This window comes from Eufriesea mexicana, unplaced genomic scaffold (assembly GCF_001483705.2).
Source record: "Eufriesea mexicana isolate 0111107269 unplaced genomic scaffold, ASM148370v2 scaffold305, whole genome shotgun sequence".
NCBI classification, from domain to species: Eukaryota; Metazoa; Arthropoda; class Insecta; order Hymenoptera; family Apidae; genus Eufriesea; species Eufriesea mexicana.
In genome coordinates this window covers 525,620-548,207 of record NW_016908472.1, presented here as the reverse complement: position 1 = coordinate 548,207, position 22,588 = coordinate 525,620, and the positions used below count along the sequence as shown (strand labels likewise).

At 48.0% G+C, this 22,588-nt stretch overlaps 1 protein-coding gene across 5 annotated transcripts in view; it reads left to right on the top strand.

The window, feature by feature from the left end:
• Positions 1-224: 224 nt before the first annotated feature.
• Positions 225-22,588, top strand: part of Lar (tyrosine-protein phosphatase Lar) — a 165,347-nt gene continuing 142,983 nt past the window's right edge. For all 5 annotated transcript variants that reach the window (XM_017911761.1, XM_017911759.1, XM_017911758.1 and 2 more), the window contains exon 1: positions 225-354. In XM_017911761.1, coding sequence (XP_017767250.1) covers positions 297-354 — 58 coding nt within the window. In that variant the 5' untranslated portion in view covers positions 225-296. The remainder of the gene's footprint in view (positions 355-22,588) is intronic.

Genomic DNA, 22,588 nt, shown 5'->3' with positions numbered 1-22,588 from the left:
TGATTCCGGGGGCATATTTAGACGATCGTGCTAACGCGCAGCTCGAGAACGAATTTCTTCTTCCTCGTTTATCGCGTCCTCCTAGCCGGCGGATTATCGTCAGGCAACACGCATAAACGAGCCGTGGATCCAAAGCTTCGTCTTCGATCGAACGAAGACCTCCAGCGCAACGGTGTGTAGGTGGTATGTTATGACGAGCGTGATTTGTTTTTTCATAGGTGGAACGCTGCAACGGTGGTATTAAGTGTGCAGTGATCACGGGTGACCGAGGGAAGACGGGAAAGAGGGTGGTCAATATGACTCCTATCTTCCTCGTCCTGTTGGTGGCTATCGACCCGATTATTGCGCAGCATGGTGAGTAATCGACCAGAGAAATCCACTTCTTTTCAGAGACATTTTCGTGGACACTTTTGGACACTGTTCTGAACTATTCGTCGAGTGGTTGATTCTTCGTGGAATAACACTGTGCTTGATATTTGTGGAAAACTCTGAACAAAAATCGTACACGTGCGACAGGTGCAAACTACTGCGGCCTTTAGATTAGGCGTCGACCTAAATGCATTTCGATCAGCGGAGTCGATCTTTCGTAGTCGGTCTACACGATATACGTATATTAAATTTTATCACGGTGTTTCGAACGATAACGACTCGGCTGGTCGATGCGTTTGATCGCGTGAAACAGAAGAAACGTTGTTACGCGATATACGCGCTCGATTGATACACGTGAAGGAAAAGTGACCGACATTTCTACGCGCGTGGTTCTTAAAAAGGTCGAAGAGAAACTGAAATGTGAACGCTAGTGCGGCACGCTTTTGTTCCAGATTTGTAAACTCGTACATTACCGACTCTTTAGCCGAGACGGGCAGATTTGTAAATTAACTCGATACGAACGATGATTATACACGTGCGTAAAACAGCAAGAGGATCTCGGAATTGTTGCATAACTAGAACTCCCTGAAGTCGGTCGCGCTTAAAAAGCTTGAACGACTCTCGAAGCAGCAAATAATAATGCCCGCTTCGAGTTTCACCGCGGTCAAATAACGAGCGTGTTCACATAACGCGATGAAACCCGCGTTACTGTGGACCATGTGTACGCGGGCAAGCATAAACGTTTCCGATGCGTTTAGTTTTAGTGCGCGACGAATTGGCGCGTGGTCACCGTGACCATGTGCCGTTAAGTTCCGAATTTGCTAACCGTTACGTTTCGAGCGACTCGTAAAAGTCACGCGTATATATCGCATCTCGCGTCTCGTGTCCCGCGTCGTCAAATTTGTTCGTCGGCTGTCGGAAACGGATGATAGTAGTCGGAAAAAAGAATGTCAGGAACCGTGTGGATCGCACTGAACCAAAGGAATACCGAAGAGACCGGTTTTCAACGACGTGGAACAATTGTGTCCAACGCAGGAGAATCGGCACCCAGCCGTTCTATGGACTTTAAGACTGCGCACGTTGAATTCGACCGACAGACAGGGGGAACGCCTCGTGGGCCTCGTGGGCCTCCTGTCCTGTCACATCGCGTACACTTCGTTCGAGTACTGCGATCGTTCTCTTTCTAACAACCAATCAACGACAACTCGCATTTCGATTCGATGACAAATTGCGCGCGACCATTGACTCGAGTTGCATGGTAATCGCGGTTATTACACGGTAATCCGTCGCCTCGATACTCGCTAATTCAGCCGCGCTTTATGCTGACTCCAAAATGACGATGACATATCCCCCGTATTTCAGGCAATTAATTACGTCGTAATCTCTGATTTCGACTCGACCCGACTCGACTCGGATCGGGGGACGCGAATCTCGTTTACCAGAAGTTAAATCGTCGATAACGCGAACGCGTCCAAGCGAGATCCTATGTGACGTGACGTGAGAATTTCCGAACGAAGTAATAGAAGTCACTCGCTAATTTTGGCAAACATTGCGCAGTTCTGGTCAAAGATCGGTTCGAACGGTTAGTCCCAACGGGGAAGAAATAACTTTAGGTATGTTATATACGCTATAGCTTTCAACGCATCGCTTTTCCCAACGGGTTCCCGTCTCAGATTCAATAGCTCCATCGCTACGATTTCGACTATTCGAATGGATGCATCGGTATGCAGGAAAGAGAAATTCGTTGTTACGTTCGATCCTATTTTTAATTCGCGCGTGTGCTGGTATGTTCGATAGCATTCTCTATCCATCGGCCCGTACACGAAAGTTTGCTACTATCCTCGTTGACGGGCAAAAGGGCCGCTGGTGGAAAGGAAATGGTGTTGCGAGAGAAAAGTGAAACGGTAAAGACAGAAACCGTAAAGAGAACTCCGAAAGAAGGATGAAGAGGATGAGCGAAATCCATAGTTAATGCAGATCCGTCCTGTCTGTCCTGTCTGCATCGTGGAAAGGGAAATAGCCCAGGTCGTGCACGAAGATTTCCTCGGAGGTTCGCTTGCTGTCGTGCGTTCTCGAAAAATCATTCTCGAGGGTAGCGGGGACGAAAACTCTGCTGCTGGATACGACTCGCTGTCTATCCATCTATTTACCCTTTTCTCCCGTGACCCGGTCCCTTTTACCTCGCTTGGTCGATTTCCATTCGTATTGTTCCTTTCGATATCGCGCGTTTCGAAAAAGATCCAAAAGTTATCCTGACCACCATCTAATAAATTCGCGACTGAAAATCATTTTCTACTTTTCGCTTCGCGGATCGTATTTCGTTTTCGCTAACACAACATACCTTACAACTACGAGTCCGCTCTTAGCTTCACGTTTGTTAGCTACCTTCGTTTTTTCTATTTTATGCCAAGCTACATGGTTTTTCTTCTTAGCTAACTTTTATGCGAAAAATACAAGTTGCAGAGAAACGCAAATTTTCCGTCAGGCGTTCCTTGCGAACGTTCATTAGTACTAAAATCGTTGTTCCATTTTTCGATGCATTTTTCTTGCCGTTAGACTGTTTCGAAACTGAAGAATTAACAATGGGAAACGAAAAGAATCACGAAATATTTGCAATATTCTCTAAAAGGAAGACGAATGCTTTGAATACGTTTGCGCGTGAAATTTTTTCGACTAGCGCATTTCGATAGTACGAGATCCACTGTGGAATCATAGGGCTTTTCTTTCCTTTTCCGATGACAGTCGGATCCTTCGTTTTTCGAGTTTCGCGTGATCACGTGTCATTTGTCGTCGCAGCAGATGAAATAATCTATATTCTACACGATCACGGTTTCCTCCCTGATCGTACCTTGTTTTTATCGCTAATTGACAAGCTTGACGTATCGACGAAATTGATGAAAGGTTCTGTGGACGAGAGAGAGAAATGATCAAAGTTTTAACGTATACTGTATGGCCAGAAACCGACACGTCTCCGATAATAAAAAAAAAAAAAAGGGGGGGGGGGAAGGTGAAGCAATTAGCACCTTTCTAATTTCATTTCGCATTTCGCCCCGTCCATGTTAAATTTGAACGAATTGTCAGGAAACTCGATCGACATTCTAGATGCTCTGTAATTGGAAAAGCGAAACTATATTGCAACCTTCGATTCTTTTGCAACCTTTCGAAACTTGGATTTGCGCATGTAAAATAGCATCGACGAGGATAAAATTATCGACGTTAAAAATGTGCATATTCGTAGGGAATGGTACGCTGATGAAAGTAGAAATTGCAGGGCACGATAAGACACGGTAGTTAGTAGTCGTAGTAATATCGGGCGTATTCACGGCTTTGAACCAAGCGAAGAAACTCAACTGCACCTTCGGTGTACGCAGAGGTGTACGCAGAGGTGTACGAGCGCAGGTATATCGACGAGGTTCGTGGGAGGACCGGTGGATGATAAAGTAAAAAAGTTACTTCAGCTATTTTATGGGATCCCTTGGCAGGGGGTCTCTCGCGATCCTCGGCTGGCAGGCGGATGGTAGGGTGGTAGGATAGCTTGCAACCACCAACATCCCCCATCCTTCGGCGCATCCTCCTCCGTTTCGTTCTTGCTTCCTGTCCACCCCCTCGCGCAGGCTTTTACGGTATCGAACGAGTGTCGTCGGGATAAGCTGGAGGTTGGCCTAGACTCGCAGCAGGTATCGTACCGAACGCTACCAACCGAAGGAGACTAAGAGCTAGGAAGGGGTCGAAGGGAGGCTAGCTTAGCCGCAACATTCTCGGGTTTACACCCCCGTCGTGAACTTCCCTGCAGATCTGGGATTAGCCATGGTAGGCGGCAAAGGTTCGTTCAGGAGTTAAACTGATTTTCTCCTGGCATCGAACGTGGAACGCGTACACGCAGTACCGTGCGATTTCCAACGTTTCTCTGGTTTCCGCGAATACCTCGATGCTCCACTCGCTTCTCTCTTCCATCGAATCGTCGATCTTTGCAAATCGATTTTCAAGTGTTTTTCCGCTTTCCGATGAAACAGGACGAAAGAAAAGATTTACCGGGGCAATGTACGGCTACCGCGAACCATATAGAATATTCGCTAGAGAGAAAAATCGTGGAAAATCGAAGATCGGTACGTGACAGGTACGGTAATTTTCTGTCGAACCAAGACGTTGACACTCTGAACGTATCAACGATTTTCGTCCCCTTTTTTTTTTTTTTTTTTTTTTTTTTTTTTTTTTTTTTTTTCCATTGTTTCATCTGCTCTGTCTCGCCCTTCGCTCGAGGTGCGATTTATGGGGAACCGAAGTGCAGTTCGATGTACCCATCTAGTTCGAGGTGTCATCAGACATGGACTCGCACGTGTGAAATCGGTATAATTGACGTATATATTACAGAGGGGGGGAAAAAAGAGCTTGTTTCGAACGGATGGAGGAAATGGTTCGCGGTTTTCTCGATCGGCGTTGTTGTACTCCTACGCGTTACGGTTCAAGCCTCTGAACGATTTTGAAAATTACGAGAATTTAGCTGTTACCCGTGGTCACTAAATCCGCTTCGCGGCAAATAAAAAGGCGAAAAGCCGCTATACTTTACAAAGGAGTTGTTATCGCGGGTTGTTATAGCGTAGCAGCTATTAAATGAGAGGCGTAAATGCATTACATTGCATATGCATGATCCTTCTCCCCGTTTCATAAGCACGAAACGTGAATAGCATTGGACACACTTTTCTTCTTCCCCTTGTCGGCAAATGAGTGACGTTGGGAAGTCGAAGAAAATATTTCCAATAATTCCTGCCCGATTTCGAAGTTTCGGTGGAAAGTTGCAAAGGTAGATGTCACAAATGCTTATGCACGCTCTTCTAACCGGTATCGGCATACTTGGTGGTTGCTTCAAAGGTCATACGATCGTACAAAGCGTCGAAAAGTCTTTTGATCAACCATTTGTAATGTGTAATTGTATAACGGATACACGATCCTTTTAGCATCTCGAGGAAGTACCTCTGTATCTTTCTCCCTTTGAATTGCTAAATTAGCGTACGATGTGTCGCCAGAGAGGTACGCTAATCAAAAGATAATAGTATTGACGGAACAAATTTACAATCCACTTATGCAGTTCTGCCAGGTGGAAAATGCACAGTCCCGCTCTCGGAAATTACAACTAATCCGTGAATAGAAATTTTCGTGTGTATCTTCCATGACAGTTTGATTTATTAAGCGTTGGGTGTAATGCTCCGTTTGAATTATTTTAGTACTTTTCCTTCGCAACGGAAGCATTATAACGAGTGAAAAAAGTGAAAGAAAACGAAGCGAACGGCGCGAGAAATATTTTGGCCGCGCAATTCTCGAGGAAAATAAATTAATCCTAAATAATTAAATTTTGCGGATGTTGTTAAATATACGACTGCATTCTGGCACGTTGCTATGGTTCCGCGCTCAGCGTGTAAAATTTCATTTCTACATACATATTACGTCGAAGATGTAACGCAACTTTAGACTTTTAACTCGACTAACTGTACTTGCCAGTATATTATCGGGCGAATTTATATCGTCGGTCGAAACGGATGGCCCCCAAAGCGTGTGGAACATTCTTGAAATTTCGAATATTAAATTTATGATGGATCGCTGGCTTCTGGAAGGGTCTACCATTTTCCGAGGGTGGAACCGAGGGAAGCCGATCCCGTGGGAGATGCGGCGAAGACGAAAGTTGGAAAATAAAGAGGTCGAAGTAACGTTGTCGCCGAGTAAGATTAACGTTTCGTCGCTATGCCGCGTCTTTTTCTAAATGCGAGTCCAAAGAGACGCGATCAATCCGTCGTTTCCAGCTCCATTTGCCTATGGCAGTGCAGCAGCTTGCTACGCCAACTTTTATTCCATTAGACACAGTCGAATGCGAGGCTATTACTCAAGAATTTGCGGCTTACCCTCGTAACAGGCAAATCTCTTTTGACTTTCCATTTAGAATCTAAACAAAAATTCTCGTCCAGTTGAGCCGTGCTCTCGATGCAACGCAACAAATCCGGCTCTCGGGGAACACGGTGTTGTCTCAAAGGCTTCCCTCGAGTTCCTATTACTATTCGTCCACGTGTCCATGGCTACTTTGCTCCGACTTGGCTTCATATCGCCTCCTACACTTTAAATCGGTCCATTAACCGCACGTAGGATCACGGTGGGTTACTTATCGATTACTATTATAATGGGGTTCAAGAAGTATAGAGGAAGGCAAGGAAGGCAGCACACCCTCTCGGCCCCTTTACTCCACTCTCGTACCTGCATTTGTATGGACGGCACGAGAGTGTCGCTGTTCCACATAGTAGCACCATAATTCGCAATAACTGCCGTAATAACCGTACCTCCTTACAGTACCTCGAATAATATCCTGGTAATTCCAGCGGTAAAAAGAGCTACTATTTTCTTTTCGTTTTTCAAAGATCTTCGGGTATCGACGAACGCGATCCACGATTGCGAATTGTTCGCAACACGTGTCAGTTATCGAGATTTTTAGCGCGTGCAAACGTTGCCACTGAAAGCGGATACAATTTCTGATCTTTCCATCGTTTTTTTCCATTCTTTTAGAAAATTTCACGATAATAAAGTCGTTATCTCGACAAGCTCGTGTTCGAAAGCGAACAGAGTTGATCCCGTTGCGTGTTCTCGTGCTTGCGAAACGTCTATACTAGTGTAACGAACTATTCGAGATAGCTTCTGAAAAGTCGACGACTTTCAAGTTGGAAGGTATCGGCTGCGTTTGCATAAAATGAGAATCTCGATCGTCTTACCAGCAGCTAGTAGCTTTCGTTTCTTGCTTTCCATCCCCTTCTGTCGGCTTTCCCACTCGAGACGTTGTAGGTGTAGCAACGAGGTCAACGCTTTCCTCGGCAATGGATTTTCGAAGCCCCGAGGCGCTCTCGGTGCGTGTTCCGGCTACATTTTCAATTTTACGTCACGTCTATTTTTCACGCTACTTTTCTTTCCTCGACACCACGCATCTTTCTCTCCTCGCCTCTCCTTTTGTCTCCTGCTCGTCGTTGCATCGGTTCGTGGTAGCTTTTTCAAATTTGACTGGCGGGGTTGGCGCTGGTAACATGACAATTGTTCCGAAAGTTTCGCTCGCTTGGTTAATACGAGATCGCGTTGCGGAAGTGTTTACCTAGTCCGGGTGAACGGCCTTTCCCGACTCGTATGTTCCGATCGGTAAAACCAAGGTCTGAACTCGGCGCAAGGTTTGCCGGGTGGAGGATGAAACGCACGGGCAATGTCCCGGAATTTCATCGTTGAGGTTTCCTTGCGAACGTCGCTTTTGCTTCTTTTCCCACCGAGAAACCTCTCGACCGACCGGACGGATCAATAACGCGTACCTTTTTCCATTTTTAAGATTAATCAATCCATTTCCGGCACGCTTTTGTACAAAAAAAAAAGAAAAAAAAACTGCCAGTGGATGGGCCTCTCATGGAAACAAAGCTGAAATTCCGATGGGAAGTTTGCGAGAGTTTCGATCCTTGATGCTGACAGTGCCTTCTTCCGTAGCTTTTCCGGCTTGAAAGTGCCGAACGAATCGATCGTATAATCTTTGGAAGAGAATCGAGTGCGAAGGACTTTGCCGGGGGTGCATTAAGCCGAGCGTAGAAAGCGATTTGCACCTGATGCACCTTGACCGAGGCAACCGACGCGAAGCTCGCGTTTCTTCTTCCACTAGATTTTTACGATCGTTCGCTCAAGATTGTTCAGCACTTGTGTACGCATAGCTACCAGCGAATGTCCTTTGCGAAATTTATAACCCGATCCTTTTTATAGCCTGTTCGCTCGTTTCTCGAGAGTGGGGGGGGGGGGAGAGAGAAGTGAATGTAATGACCGTAGGGGAAAATGCATGCCACTAGGATTTCGTTTCTTTCACTGCAGTTTGGTTACAAAGAGTCTTTGTAAACGGATGATAGCAACTGGGACTTAGCAAAGAATCACCGAGTCAAGCACGCTTGAATCTTTCAGTCGGTTGAAGCGACGAGCAGATTCTCTTGCAAATTTCCTATTTCAAATAGCTTTTCCAGTTCGTTTGCATCGCGTTCAGCTAATAGTATAATTGGCAGATTATGTCCGACTGTCTAAAGCGATAAACTTCCGTTTAAATTAAACCTCGCGTTTCGCATAATTGGAAACGTATGGACGGATAAAATTTATGCCCGATAGAGTAAAAAAGAACGAGTATCTCCCTTGCTTTAACTCTTCTCTATAACGATGTTGGCATTTTAAGAGATTTTCCTCGTTTGTTGGATGAAAAACAGGCAGGGGGGAGAAAAAAATGTTAGCCGTAAAGAATCGACAGAGGGTTGCGCGTTGAATACTTTTAGCAAATCCTTGCTTCGCGGGTTAACGATGTTGGCTTCCTCAGCTTTTTCCTTTTACCTTTATAATGTCTTATTACGTAATTATAAAACATGGCGGAAATTCCCTTTCTCGACATTTCCATTTTTCCATGTTTTCTCCACGATACGTCAATGTTTAATTCTAGTTCCCGAGTTTATCTCGACTTTTTCTCGCTTCGGGTATCCCGAGGTACGAAGATTAAGAAGGGAATCGGCGGTTGAGAATTTCGGGAACGATCGAGAAATCAGCTCTTCTGCCATCGAACAGATGCAAGACTCGTCTTATACGCTTTAGGAGACTTTTTGTATTCCTGAATTCTCGCGGAAGTTACCTGTAAAATCGGCTTATCCACGAGTTCTCCGCAAAGAATCTTACCGGAGGAAAATTACGCCCAGACTTGCACGCGGTTGACCCTTAGGGTCCGTTCTCTCTTTCCTTTTCCCAACTCCACTTTCGTTCGAGGAATCTTCGCGTTCTTATCTTAACAGCCCATCTACGTTGTCTCGGGTACGTTTTGCGCGTTTCTCCTACCTTTTTCCCCCGCTTTGGATTTCGCCTACTCTCTCCCCCCCTCTCTCTCTCTCTCTCTCTCTCTCTCGATCGCCGGGGAAGTTTATCGTAGACTTTAACCGCGTTCTTCCCTTCCAACTGCGAGAACTGCAAATCGTGGGGTGCTATTTCCACTTTGTCGACGATAAAAGAACTCCCCTTCGGTGTTTATCCCCCTATTTTCTCTATGTCTACCTCTGTCATTGATTAGATCCTCTTAATCGTTCTCCGAAGCTGTTACACGCGGTAACGCCTGCTGCCTCCTGGTATAATCGTTATCGTTCGTTAATAGACACACCGAACTCCTGTTTCGATAATTGGAAAGGGTAATTTAGCTTGCCAGGATCTTAATTGGCTCGGAAAAAGAACTCCTTTCTCGACTCGTGATCGCGAGTAATTTTCGCGATAACGTGGAGGAATTGTTAATTAGAGGTTCTTAGAATGGGCGCAGCGGATGAACAGCTTGGCCGTTGGGAAAGCTGGCGTTCGTTCGTTTGCCACACGGTCATGTTCTCTTTCGTCTCGATTCGCACCGTCTCCGAACCAATCTTTCTCGCTTTTCCGAAGCCGCGTTTTCAGCCTCGGTTGTTGGGAGTTTCGCAAACTGGAAACTCGGCGAATTAAGTGCCAACTTCGCTCCCTGGCGCGGGACTCGGCCCAACGTTTCCGTGTACGTCGGAGAACTAGGACGTCAACGGCAACGTCGACGACGAGTCACGTACTCGAACTAATTGCAGTTTTGTAAGGGAGAGCGAAATTTCGTCGTACTCCGCGGAAAGAGCGTTCGCGCGCGATCCAAATCGAATTTCCCGTTTCCAGGAGGAAACGCGTGATCGCGAGCGAGCGAACAAGCGAACGAACGAACGAGCGTTCGCTTTGCCAAGAGAATTCGAAGAAGTCAAAAAATTGGATACGAATCAGAAGTTGGGTTGTTATTCGAACGGAATACCGGAGATGGAATCGTTTCTTCCGCCACTTGGCACCCCACACATTGTCTAGGTCAGCTGGAAATTTAACGGATAAAGGACTCTTCTCCATTTTCGTAACTAAATTCTCGGGAAACCGATCTTCCATGCTCGGGAGTACGTGTACCTCCTTTCCAGGGTCGATCTCGCCGGGATACCGACGAGAACCATCGTAACTTTAATTACTTCGCTTAGCAGAAACGTTATCCAATTTGAAGATCAACTTCAGAAATTACGCGAAAAAGTCTTTTAAGCCGTCTCTCGTTCAAGTTCCTATAGAAAATCTAATTTGCCTGGGACGAATTTCGCCGGAAATTCGTTGGTTCGTTCGTCTGAAATATCCGAGTATCTGCTTGTCGGTGCAGCTAAAAAAATCGATTTGTCATCGATGAAATTTGCGGTACGCCATACGGGGATAGTTTGGCTAATCGGTAGTCGCGATGGTATGCAAAAGCAATTTAGTGCCTTTTCTTTAGAAACGGTTCATCGTTTCTTCTCTCTTCATTCTCCTCTTTCGTGCTCGTCAATCGATACCGTCTCGAGTGCAAGGACGCGTAGGAAACGTACGATTAACTCGGTTAAACATCGGGTATTATGGCAGGCTATAAACTGTACTCGACGCAACGTGGAATCAAACGTTTCCCTTAGCGAAAGGCAGAGGCATCTCGTCGACGAGTACCGTAACAATCGAACTCTTTAAGTCGTCGAGGAACGAAATCTTTGGTAGCCACTCGAGAGTTGCGTCGTTTCCTCCGAACGAAGACGTAAAACTCTCTCGCTTAATTGGGAAAACGTGACGGTGGATAATGAGGAACCGGTCGATGGTCGGTAAGCGGGTGGAAAGATTAGATCGTTGCCTCGTTTCGGAGCTTCCTTTTCCTTCTTCGCTAGTTGCACTTCCACGGTGTTCGTTTCCGTTCCTCCGAAACACCGTCCGTCCATATTTTTCATCGCACGGAAGAAACGCTGCTGGAATAATTTCTCGATCGATCCGCTAATAGGTTGGAAACCGCTTGCAAGGAGGAAAGGTAAACAGAGAAAGAGAGAAAGAGGGAGAGAGAGAGAGAGAAAGACGAGACAGAGTAGCGAGAGTAGCTTTTACGCATTTTATCCCACATGGCGTGCGTTGCGAAACCCTCTGGCCATGATAAACGATCGGCCCGAATACAGCCTCTCGCTTCTCTTCCCTCGCGGACCAATCTCGCGGAGGGATTCTCCTGATGGGGGACGCTCGCGAGGACGCTCAGGCGCAGATTAAAATATAGATTTTATTGTTTTCCGGATGTGTCGCACGCGCTCACCTACGATTTATACGGTCGTTACTCACCCGAGTCGTTCGCCCGAATCACATATGTATAATAATTCATCCTCGATGCGCGTTTTATGAGATTTTCTATTAGATGCGCCAGCCCGACATCGATAGCAAATTGCACGCGGATGGTCGGTCCGTCGATTCGCTTCGTCTGCACGGTGTCGAACTAAAGCGCGAGTTCCGAACGCCAATAATGACAGGAGGACCGTAAATTTTGGGGATAACGTGTCGCTAAAAACGATGATGTCCTCGATAGATATTTGCTCGTTTAAATTACACGAATTCGGCCGAACGGTACACTTGTTTTTCCAACGGGGATTATCCATTTTAACATGCGCATTATTCCTGCACCTTTCTTCGCAGAGCTTTCGAGCTTCTCCAAGATTCGAGTGCAATAAAGGCGATTCTGGTTTCTCCGCTGATCCTATCAACTACACAAACGGTGTCGAGGAGAAATCGGAGCCTAGCCCCGCGTCCACTTGTGGTTAGCTAAACCCAATTAACAAGTTTCGCGAGAAGTAGGTTAGTTTGTATCGACTGGATCCTAGTCTCAACGTTCTACCCAGGAACATGCGTTCAACGCGAACGTGTGTTGCTCCGCAGATTCTCGTGCAATTGCCTGCTCCTAGCTCTTACATATCTCCGCTGATAAAACGTGTAACGGAAAGGTAATCGGAATGCGGGTCGAGAAACGAGTGCTCGTTGCACTCTTCGCGGTCGACGATATTAAAAATGGAACAAAAAAGAAAAAAAAAGAAAAAAAGAAAATAAAAGAAAAAAGAAAAAAAAGATAAAAAAAAAGGCGAAAAATGGGTTGGGCGACGCGGAGGGATCGAGAATCTATTCGCATCGAGATAAAACGATCGATTTTCGAGCCCGATGGTTTTGCAGTTTCGTCGTGTGGAATCGCGCAAGGTATTGTGACGGCTCGTATCAGCAACCGACGCGACGGCTTAGTATGCAGGCTAACGCAAGGCCGACAAAGTTTCTGCTCGGCACGCCAACAAACCACGTACGAAGGATCGCGTGCCGAAGGTTACACCGACCACGCGCCATCTCGGAACAACCACCCCGCTTTTCTTTCCTCGGTGCTTTTACCCCTGTTTCGTCCGCACACTACCTCGTCGTCGGTTTTCTTCTTCCCTCTCCGTCCAACGTCATATATTCCATCGTTTCTCCTTTCTTTCTACGTTCCTTCGTCGTTTCACCCGCTTAACCGTCGCGTTGCCTCGTCGTATCCCTCTTCGTCCTCTCCTTCTTTTTACGTTCCTCCCCTTCCTGCAGCTTCTCCCATCGACTGGCTCCGGTGCGGGCAATCCAACCGACGCTTTATGAGAAAACGTTGAAGAGCTTCTTCGCTACCGGACGTGCCTCGTGGCTGTTATTACAACAGAAACCGCAGCAGCCGTGCCTTCCGACGCGATTAGAAAGGTTGGGAGAGATCGCCTAAAAGCAGCACGAGGAATTACATCAATTTATGCGCTCGTGTCGCGTCTCGAGGAAAAGTCGAGGTGGAAGGGATTCAATTGCCGATACTTGTTTGCCGGCTATTACGCCCTTCGCCAATCTTCCAAAGATGTCTTTTATACGTTTCGGATTTGCTATCCTTTGTTTCCCGTAGCATCGATGCCGCTTCCTAATCTCGTTTCAACTTTTCTCGGGATTCTGATGTTTCCCGTTGCGAGGCGGTACAACGACGGTAGGAAAGGGAGTCGACACGCGGCTAAATCGAACGGCCACGCTACGAAAGACGGAAAAAAGATCAAGATACCATCCGGCCTTCCGTTTGAACACCAAAGTGGATTAGTTGCTGTACGGCGAAGTCGAAACGATCGAGACGCGATTTCCACCGATGAAGTTGGAAAAACTTTTCGTTTGCTCTGCCAAAGGTCCGACAGCGCGTCGTAACGAGGATCGAGAAACGGCTACGGATCAGTCTTCCTGACAATTACCCTAAAAGGATTACGCGCGTATTACCATGGCCGAGCGTGTACACGCGTACATTTGAGCCAACTGACGTACACACGTCGTACGCGCAACGTAATTCGTAACGCAATGGAAGTACGGCGAGGTGGCTTTTCGTTCGTTCCGAATTCTGTCACTTTTAAGCGGATTTTCATGTTCAGTCCGCTTCCCATCCACGCTCTCCCTCTCCGCCTTTCTCTTATTCGATTCGTTCGACGTTTCACGGGAACGTTTCGCGAGAAGGGCTGTCGCGAAACGTTATTTCTTGTCGTTGTATTTTCCTTCTTCGCTCTCTTTGCCGAGTCAAAATTATTAACCCCGACTGCGAAACTTCTGCCGGAATCCAAACGGACCGGCATTGTCCGTAGCGCAAAATGGTGTATGAACGGTAGCAGCGGGTTGGTTCCAGATCCAGTCGGTGAACCAACAGCGACCTCGAAAACCCAACAACTCTCTTAACCACCGGCAGAGCTGTTATTAATTATTGTCTACTTTAGGGGATTGGAGTCTGCCTCGGTTTCCCCGCGGCGTCTGATAAATGTCAGAACAGACGGATACGGCTTCCTAGTTTCTTGTTCGTTCAAAGAGTGTTAGCAACCCGCCGTTACCAACCGACAAACGATACTAACCGATGCTCGTAAAAGAAGGTTCGTATCGCGCGTACTTTTCGCTTACTGCTCTTTCATCTCTTAGCCGTGTTTCCAAACGCTTATTAACCGACTCGGCGAATTCGTCCTTATACCCCAGGTGGCGAAACGGAATCGTGAAGATATTCTCGCAGGTTCTATCTTCGCCTTGGTACGACGCGCTTAAAAGGAAAAGAAAAAAAAAAAAGAAAAGAAGAAGAAAAATTCGCGAGAACGACTATTACTCCGGAATGGTACGATTCCGTACGAAACGAGTCGAATGGTTTAAGCAAACGAACAGAGAACAAGAAGTTACAAGATCTTCGAATTGGCAATTTTTGCTCGTTGTACGAAGCACCGGTTGCGGAGTACTTAAAAATTCTACTATCACCGTGCTTAAAACGTTCGGTACCGCGTCGCCCTTCCTATAACCGCTCGCGAATTCAGCAACATAAATGGTTAAGGCGTCTTCCAAGTTGGACCAGCGGCAACGTACCTACCGTTCTATAGGTCTGCAGTATCGTTGGTCGAGACTCGAGACGAGAGTGCGAGGGTGTATCGCCGTTGTTGCCAGTAGCATTTGTAAACTAGCTTTTGATAGCGCTAGGAAATAGCGTGGCGGAGCGGTTGAAAGTTTCGCGCGGTTCTCCTTCCTTTCTTCCTTTTCGCTTCTTGCTTTTTCTCTTCTTTCTCCTTCTTTTATTTCTAACCTTCGCCTTATTTCTTTCTCTTCTCTACCAAGTCGGCTTTACCTTGGCGCACGAATTCAACGAAATTTACCCTTGAGTCTGACCAACGAGAAAATAACTGACGCTCCGTAAGTCTGTTTCGAAATATCCGACGCTACCGCCTTCCATTTTCCCCCGTTTCTTATTTCATTCTTATCGCTCATCTTCCACTCGCCCGAACGCAATTGCGTCCACCTCCCCGCTCTCCCTTTTTTCCCTTCTCTTCCTTTCGTTAAGAGGAGGGAGGCTATTTCTTTATTTTCGCAATAGTCGCGAGATAAAAGTTTGCTCGTTCGCGTTGTTCGCGATTTGACCATTCCCGTAGCTGTACCGGAATCCCGGAAACTTTGTCGAAAGAGTTCTCCGGCGTAGGGGAGCAGACGGGGTGGTGTACCGGTAATAAAAATGAGATCGACGTCGATGCGTGCTAGCCGATGGCTGGTATCCCTGCATCGGTGGTAATTTTTCTCCTGGGAATATTTACCGTGTACCGAACGGGGGGCGATCCTTTCGCGATCGGTCGTGGATGTAAATATCTGCGCGGGAACACGGCGTAATTCGGCACGAGTCAACAGTTAGCATTAAAACTCTTGCGCGTCGGGCGTAGCCAGAGCGCTGGAAAATATCCAGAAATCTGGCAAGCTTTTCCTATATGTAAATCCATACGTATCTCTCGACATTCGGATATAGCCTTCCCCTCTGTTAACCCGTATGCTCATCTTCCTCTTCCTCTTCCTCTTCCTCTCGTCGTTCTTTCTCAGCCTGTGTCCCTTGCTAGATGAACTACGCGCAGCACGCTCGCCTCTTTCTCTTTATCCAACAAAACGAGCAAGAGGCGACCGCGCGCACGCTATTTGGCGGCCATCCAATCGGATAAAGCCACGGTTACCGTGTGCGCGCGAGTGTTGAACGACCATCTGTGTCGTATCCGCGAGCGTGGAACGCTTATTAACGTCACGAGAACCGTGACACCGTTGCAAACTTAAAGTCCGCTTTCGCCCTTTGAGACCTTTCGTTAGGACCTAACCATTGGTCGAGTTGCTTTAAAGAAAAAATTCTAAATGCCCGGAGTGGTGTACGGAGGTGGAGCTGGCAAAAACAGTGACAGTCGCGTATTCGTCGGTGTTTCGGTTATTCCGTTGAATCGCCGCTTCAGCGAGAAAGCGCTTAGTTCCGTGGTAGAACTTGTTTGCCGAAATCCGGCTACGTGAGATTCGCTGCGACGTCGAAGTCGCAAGAGGGTCTTGTGCTCTGTTTGCAAAGGCAAAGGTTGATGCACAGGAGTGGTTGGAATTTACCGGAGGTTCCAGAGTGAGAGGACGTTGCCGTTTCGTAACCACGGCTGACACTCGAGAATGCCTTGAAATACTAGTCTTCTTGATCTCTACCCGCCACCCTCTGTTTCCCTTATCACTTTACTTGTACTCCTCTCCAGGGAACCCTGTATCTCCATGCTTTTATACATTTTTCATCGATACATCGGTTTCGGTGGCAACGATTTCGATTCGATGGAAAAAGGTACGACCCGTCGGGTTCTTCCCCTCCATCGGTAGAGACAGCTATTTCGCGAAATCTTAAGACGACCGTGATTCGCGTACGAAGCCATTTCGAATCTAAACGAAGCTCCGGTCGAATGGTACGGAGGAAAAGGAGGAAAACGTTTTGCTGTCAGGTACGCTAATATCCGGTTGCTTTATTCGACGAGACTAGCTTTCGTCGTTAGAGATACACAGAGCTGATGGGGTGAGAGACGCGAGATTGAGTCGAAGGAACTTGTTCGGCTGTGTCGTAATAGAGTTCCACTGCTTCCTTTCATGGGACGTATTCGCAGGATCGTTGTATCGGGATGGCGATGTATGCATCGAAAGAAAGGAAGCGGGCGAGAGACGCGTAGTTCTCGAGATCCGAGCAAGGAGAAAGGTCGAAATGACTTTCCATCGTTTTCCCTTAATCTCGTCTTCTTCATCGACGAGGCGTTTCTCGATCGAAGCAGGATCATAAATTTTCTCGTAAATACGCGCGTTACGGTGCGATAGTCTACGGGCAGAGAGGTTGACGGATACAGCCACTCAGCCGTCTTCGCGTTGGCCTCGTGCAGCGACAACAACGTATGAAACGTTCATTACGCGCGTTGATAGTGAACGAAGGAGAGAAACGTTTGGTTTAGCCTGTAGCAGGAGGCAACGCCGAACATCGCGCTGTATCGCTCCACTTTCGTGCACCGACAGATTGCTTTTTCGCCGCGAAACTTGCAAGCAGTTCCAGCTATTCTTCCCGAAGTAACTCCGAGATAATCTCGAAACCGCGACGCGGTCTTGGAAACTCATATAATCGGATAAAAACGAAAACCCGAATTAATCCCCGGTGGCTTCGAGAACGTAGTCGTACGTCTACGTGCATGACCGGTTCGTGGCCGAGTTCAACTTGCGAACGGAAGTGGCGTCACATATCCGGCTTCTGCGAACTAAGTTCGTCTTCCATCTACCCCATCTGCACTCGTATACTCGCCCATCTCCCTTTTCGACCCTTCTGCCACCGGTTCGTGCAGGCCACTACTTCCACCCTTATCCGTCCATCCAGCTTCATCGCGTACGCTACTGCGGTGAAATCTCACGAACGCAATTATCAACCGCGGAAACGATCGGCTCGGAGAACGTCGGGTAATCGCGATTCCTTCCGGCGCGGCATTCAATATGCTCGATTCAACCGACCGTGTCGCGACCATTCTCGTCCGTCTTCCATTTCCAACTCGAGGAATACATCTACGCGCATAAATACCGATAACTTTTCGCGATTTCTCCTTATCCCGGTGAATTTCGTGTTCGATTAGGAGGAGGGCCGGTGGGAGTCGGCGAGGCGGACCTGTCCCGTTAAATCCACGCAACGAATTGCGCAATCGATTTTTGTTAGAGCGTTGGGGCTTAAATACCGACTCGTCACAACGGTGCCCCGTTCCTTTCCATCCACGAAGCTCGACACGTCGTCATCGGGGCTTGAATTTCGATAATTGGTCGCAGACGAAAGCTGCGGGCTTTCGTTCGCCGATTGTCTTCCGTTATTCTCTTTCGTGCTGGCACACGGAGGGGACGCGAGTTCAAGGACCTTGGGGGTGTGACGCCCTCATGTACTCGAGTTGGTTCATCCGTGCCGAGGTATGCAAGAATCCGAACGAAGAACGGCATTTCCGATAGAAGTTCAACGATAATTCGAATTGCCGTTAAAACTGACACTCGAGGACGATTACTCTCTAGCGTGGAGCCGATATATTTCACACGATTCAGGAGTATCTCAGTCGAGTGGTTCCAACCGTGCCTGTACACGCGAAATCAGTGCTTACTTCCATGCGAGTTGACGAATCCAAAGGTGTAGAGTTAAAAGCACAGGCGTCCAATCATAGTCCGTCCAATGAACGCGACTGGCAGAACAGCGAACAATAGGCCTGCTAGCGGTGAAACTGCAGATTGCTTCGACGATGCGAACTCTGGCCAAACCGCATTGCAATAATGCAACGCGTTTCACCGTAACAATTATATGCCTACTGATTTCGCGCGTAGAATCTGCCGTTACACGCACAAATGTACCGGCGAAAATTGCCGGAGCGTTTCGTAGCGTAATTAGCCCGTGACGCGTCCCTTCTAGTTACGAATTCGAACGAGGAGGAAAAATTCTAGGGACCAGACGACAACGGGGGAGGGCTAAGAGGAAAAGAGATTGTTCGCGCAGACGATTGGAATAAGAGGTGATTAGCCGCGACCTCGGGGAAGGGTTCAAAACGAGACAGCAGGCGTACAACTAAACGGCCCTGCTAAACGGTGAACGCGTGTACGCGTTTACTCGCCACCGAAGAGAAAGCCAACTGCTTTTGTGGCGTAGAATATTAGTCCATTAATGCCGGGCATTGTGTTCGCCGGCCGAGTTGCGGCCGACAATACGTCAACGCTTTGACCCCGCTACAATACGGCAATAATCGAGCTTCCTCCTGCTCTCCGTCTTTGCGAGCACTCCGGGACTCTGCCACATACATAGACAAGTACACGCACGCACGCGTGCGAAGGGAGAACGAGAGAAGCCATGATAGACGAACTGAACCGCAAACAGGGTTCGATGCTACTCGGGCTCGCTCGATAGCTTTCTCTGGTTTGTAGTACTTGTGACCAAACTTACCCCTGTTGGTCTTCGCCGTTGTCGTCGTCGCCATCGCCGTCGCCGTCGCCATCGTCGTCGCCGTTGTCGTCGCCGTTGTCGTCGCCGTCGTCGTACAACGAGAGTCCGGATCGCCGTGCGGATTGCCGTGGCTTGCTGCGGCGTTGCGCGGTATGGTGTGGCGTGGCATGGTGTGACGCGCAATCCTGCCCGTTCCACCGACCGCTACAATCGTTTCTCTATACTACTGGAAATATCTTGTCCGCGTTCTTGGCCTAGCTTAAACTCCGATTATGCATTGCGGACAGTATCTCCACCGCCTAGTTTGCATTCGCCAGCCATTCGTGGTTTCCCGAGCATCGTCGTTGTTACCGAGCTTTAGTCGAGTAGGGAGAAGAAGAAGCACGTACGAGTGCAATGTCGCGAGAAGACTTGGCAAGGGAACGAACGATGAGAAGAAAGATAAAGACGATGGAAAAGGAAAGGGAAAAGGAAAAGGAGAAAACGAGAGTCGAATTACGTCTCGTCTACGGTGGTTGTTCTCCCCCTTTTTCTTCTCGATTCAGCGATGCGACCGTTACTCGATACCAGGGTATCTTATCTTCTTAATGTTTCTGTCTGGAATTAATTCCCGTTCCTTACCTTATTTATTTTTCTTCCAAGAAGCTTTCGCGGATCGAGGCACACGAACGGGAGGAGCAAGGAGAGTACACGTTTCGCAATGGCGACGAAAGTGGTAGTCGATAGTAAGATCGTTGGTAGCCGTGATGGTGGTTGTGGCGATGGCGACGCCAATGACGACAACGACGACGGCGACGGAGGTGGTCGAAGGGAAGACGAAGGCGCGAGCAACCAAGAGAACCACCCTCATAAATATTCACGATGAAATCTACCCCTCGATAATAACGGGTCCCGAAATATACGCGCGAACCACGGTATTTGATAGGCGAACTGGAGGCTGCCGAATCGACGACCGAAACCTCCAGGGTATATTAAGTACCGACTACAAACTTTACGTCTTCCGCTTTCGTCCCGATCATCTGTCGCGGTTTTGGATTTTCGGTAACCAGCTAGACATCCTTCCGAATAGATTATCCATCGTTTAACATCGTAGCAATTCGAGGCATTTTACCTTATACGCGTATTTCGAGATTTCGCCGATTAAGCGATCCGAGTTGATACAAGTTCGAGTCTCTTCCTCTTGGCTGTTCTCGAGGATATTTGCGTTTCGTCATCTTATCGATACTTGGCTCTTGCTTCGTACCGCCCGGATTTGTTCCTTTGTTTCGATCTCCTTTCTTCCTTTCTTCCGTCAAGCTACGCTTCCCGTACGTTTGGCAGCGACTAGAATAGGAAATTCCCGGCGTATCCAACCGGGAAATCGGCTGGGTTTCGTCAAAGTTAAGTCTATAGGAGAAAATCGAAGTTGCACTTATAAGAAAGGAAAAAAAAAAGAAAAGAAAACGCAAGAACAGAGGACGACCGGAGAAGCCCCGAGCCCTTCCAGGGGGGGGGGGGTTCGCTTTCCTGCTGTCGCCTTTGTGCTCGTCATCCTGATTCGATTCCGCCGTTCTCTCGTAGGAAACGGACCGCGGATAAAAATCGCCTTTGAAGGGATATCGGAGAAAACGTTACCGCTGCTTGGGCCACGCTGACGTTGAGCCGATCCTTCGCGGTACTCGAACGGTACATCCGAGGTTACGTTTCGAGATGAAATTCTTCCAGGCAGACCTTCCAGATCAGAAACAACGACGGCCGTTGGTTTACTGCTCGCGAAAGGAATACGGAAAGAAGGACAATGGCAATTTGTATTTAGTCGCGATCAGAGTCGTTTCTCGCGATGCTACTCTTCTCTAATTTTCTAATCCCTTATTACACGGTCTCTCGACTCGACCTTCTCCCGCGCGTCGTGTTCCCGAGTTAATCGCGCGACGAAAGTCTAAAGAATTCGTTCCTGGATAGCTGCTGGACTCCCTTCTCGCGATACGCGACCCTCTCTCTTCCTTTTTCCCTGTTTCGATACGGGCTGGCATCTTTCCACCCACACGATCACCGCGTTCATCCAAGGATTCAGCCTCGCTCCCGCTCCACTTCCGTCTGGTCACCGCGTCCAAATGAGATTTTCCACTTTCCGAGCAGCTCTCCTGGTCGTATCGCGGAGCCCCTTCGACAGGCCTCGAGAAATCTCGACCGAAGCTCTCGACCATCCTACCGCCGAGCGTCCTGCCGAAAATGACTCTCAAAATCGTTCCGTATTCTATACATTTTTTACCAACTTTTGTTCATCGTTCACACGTGGTTGAGCAATGATCGCGTGAATCGTGTCATCCAGGCGCAGCAGAGACATTTTATTCGTTGCGAGTCAAAAATTCGCAATGCTCTCGAACCCTTTGCGAGCTCGCTCTTGGGTTTTCGCGTTACGCAACCGGCGCGGGTATTTTTCAACGGTTGCGCGAATAACAAGGAAGAAAATGGACAAATCCGCGTATCTGATGGCGGAAGAGTTTGCGAAGGACAGAAAGGAAAAAGAAAAATAGAATGTAGCGCGTAGCACGGAGATAGCGTAGGGTAAAAAGGTACGGAACAGCGAACGAGTTGAATGAAAATGAACGAGATGTGCACGATAAGCGAAAGCCGTCGACAACGGACCGGATGATTATATAGAAAATGTTCCGAGGTTCGAGGCGTTTCAGCCCGGGGGCTTTCGTCATTCCGTTTGTTTCACGTCGATGTATGCCGCGACTCTGCTATCTCTGGATTTCTGTGTGCCGGAGTTTTGTCCTTAGACCAGTCTCGATGCCAAAGTTTCCCAACTTTGTCGACTATTCCTTTTTTCCCCCCTTCCTCTTTATCTTCCTCTTTCTCTCTTCTACAACTTGTTCCATTCTCGAAATGTTTTTCTAACGACGGCTCATCGACGATTCCAGCTTGGCGAACTGTCTGCGACAAAAACGAAAACGCGTAGCAAACGACAAAGCGTGGGAGAATCTGTTCGCACTCCGTGCGCGGACCACCCGCTGAGTTACTTTCGCCAACTTTTAGATTTACGCGACTTTGTCGGAGTTGCGAACCTGTCCTCAAACTTGGCGAATATCTCGAACGCGTGGGAAAAAATCAACGGAAATTTCTCAATCGGGAGAATATTTGGAAAGCTCGGTGGTACCCTCGGGGGAATGCGCCAGCAGCCTCGGGTAAGCGTGCATCGCGACACCGGAGTCTCGGGTCGTTTTGTCGCGACAGGAGATCGAGCCGAGATCCCCGTGATTTCCATTTAATTTGGAACCGGTGGAAAAACGGGTCGGTTCCAGCGAAACGAGAAGAGAATGACTGTCGCAACGAGCAGCCGCGAGTTATCTCGAAACCGGGAGTTGCCTCTGAAATCCGACGTATACACACAGTGACTCGAACGAAAAACGTTGCCTCCGTTCCGTTTCGTAGCAGGATCGACAAAACGCGAAACAGACGGTGACGTCGACCCGGGGAGGACTCGTTTTCTTGCGTTGCCACACCCTTGCCAACTTGGTCGCATTACTGGTTGCCGATGAAACCACCGACTGTCGGCGTAAATACTCGCAGTGTATGCATAGTTTCCTATTCGTG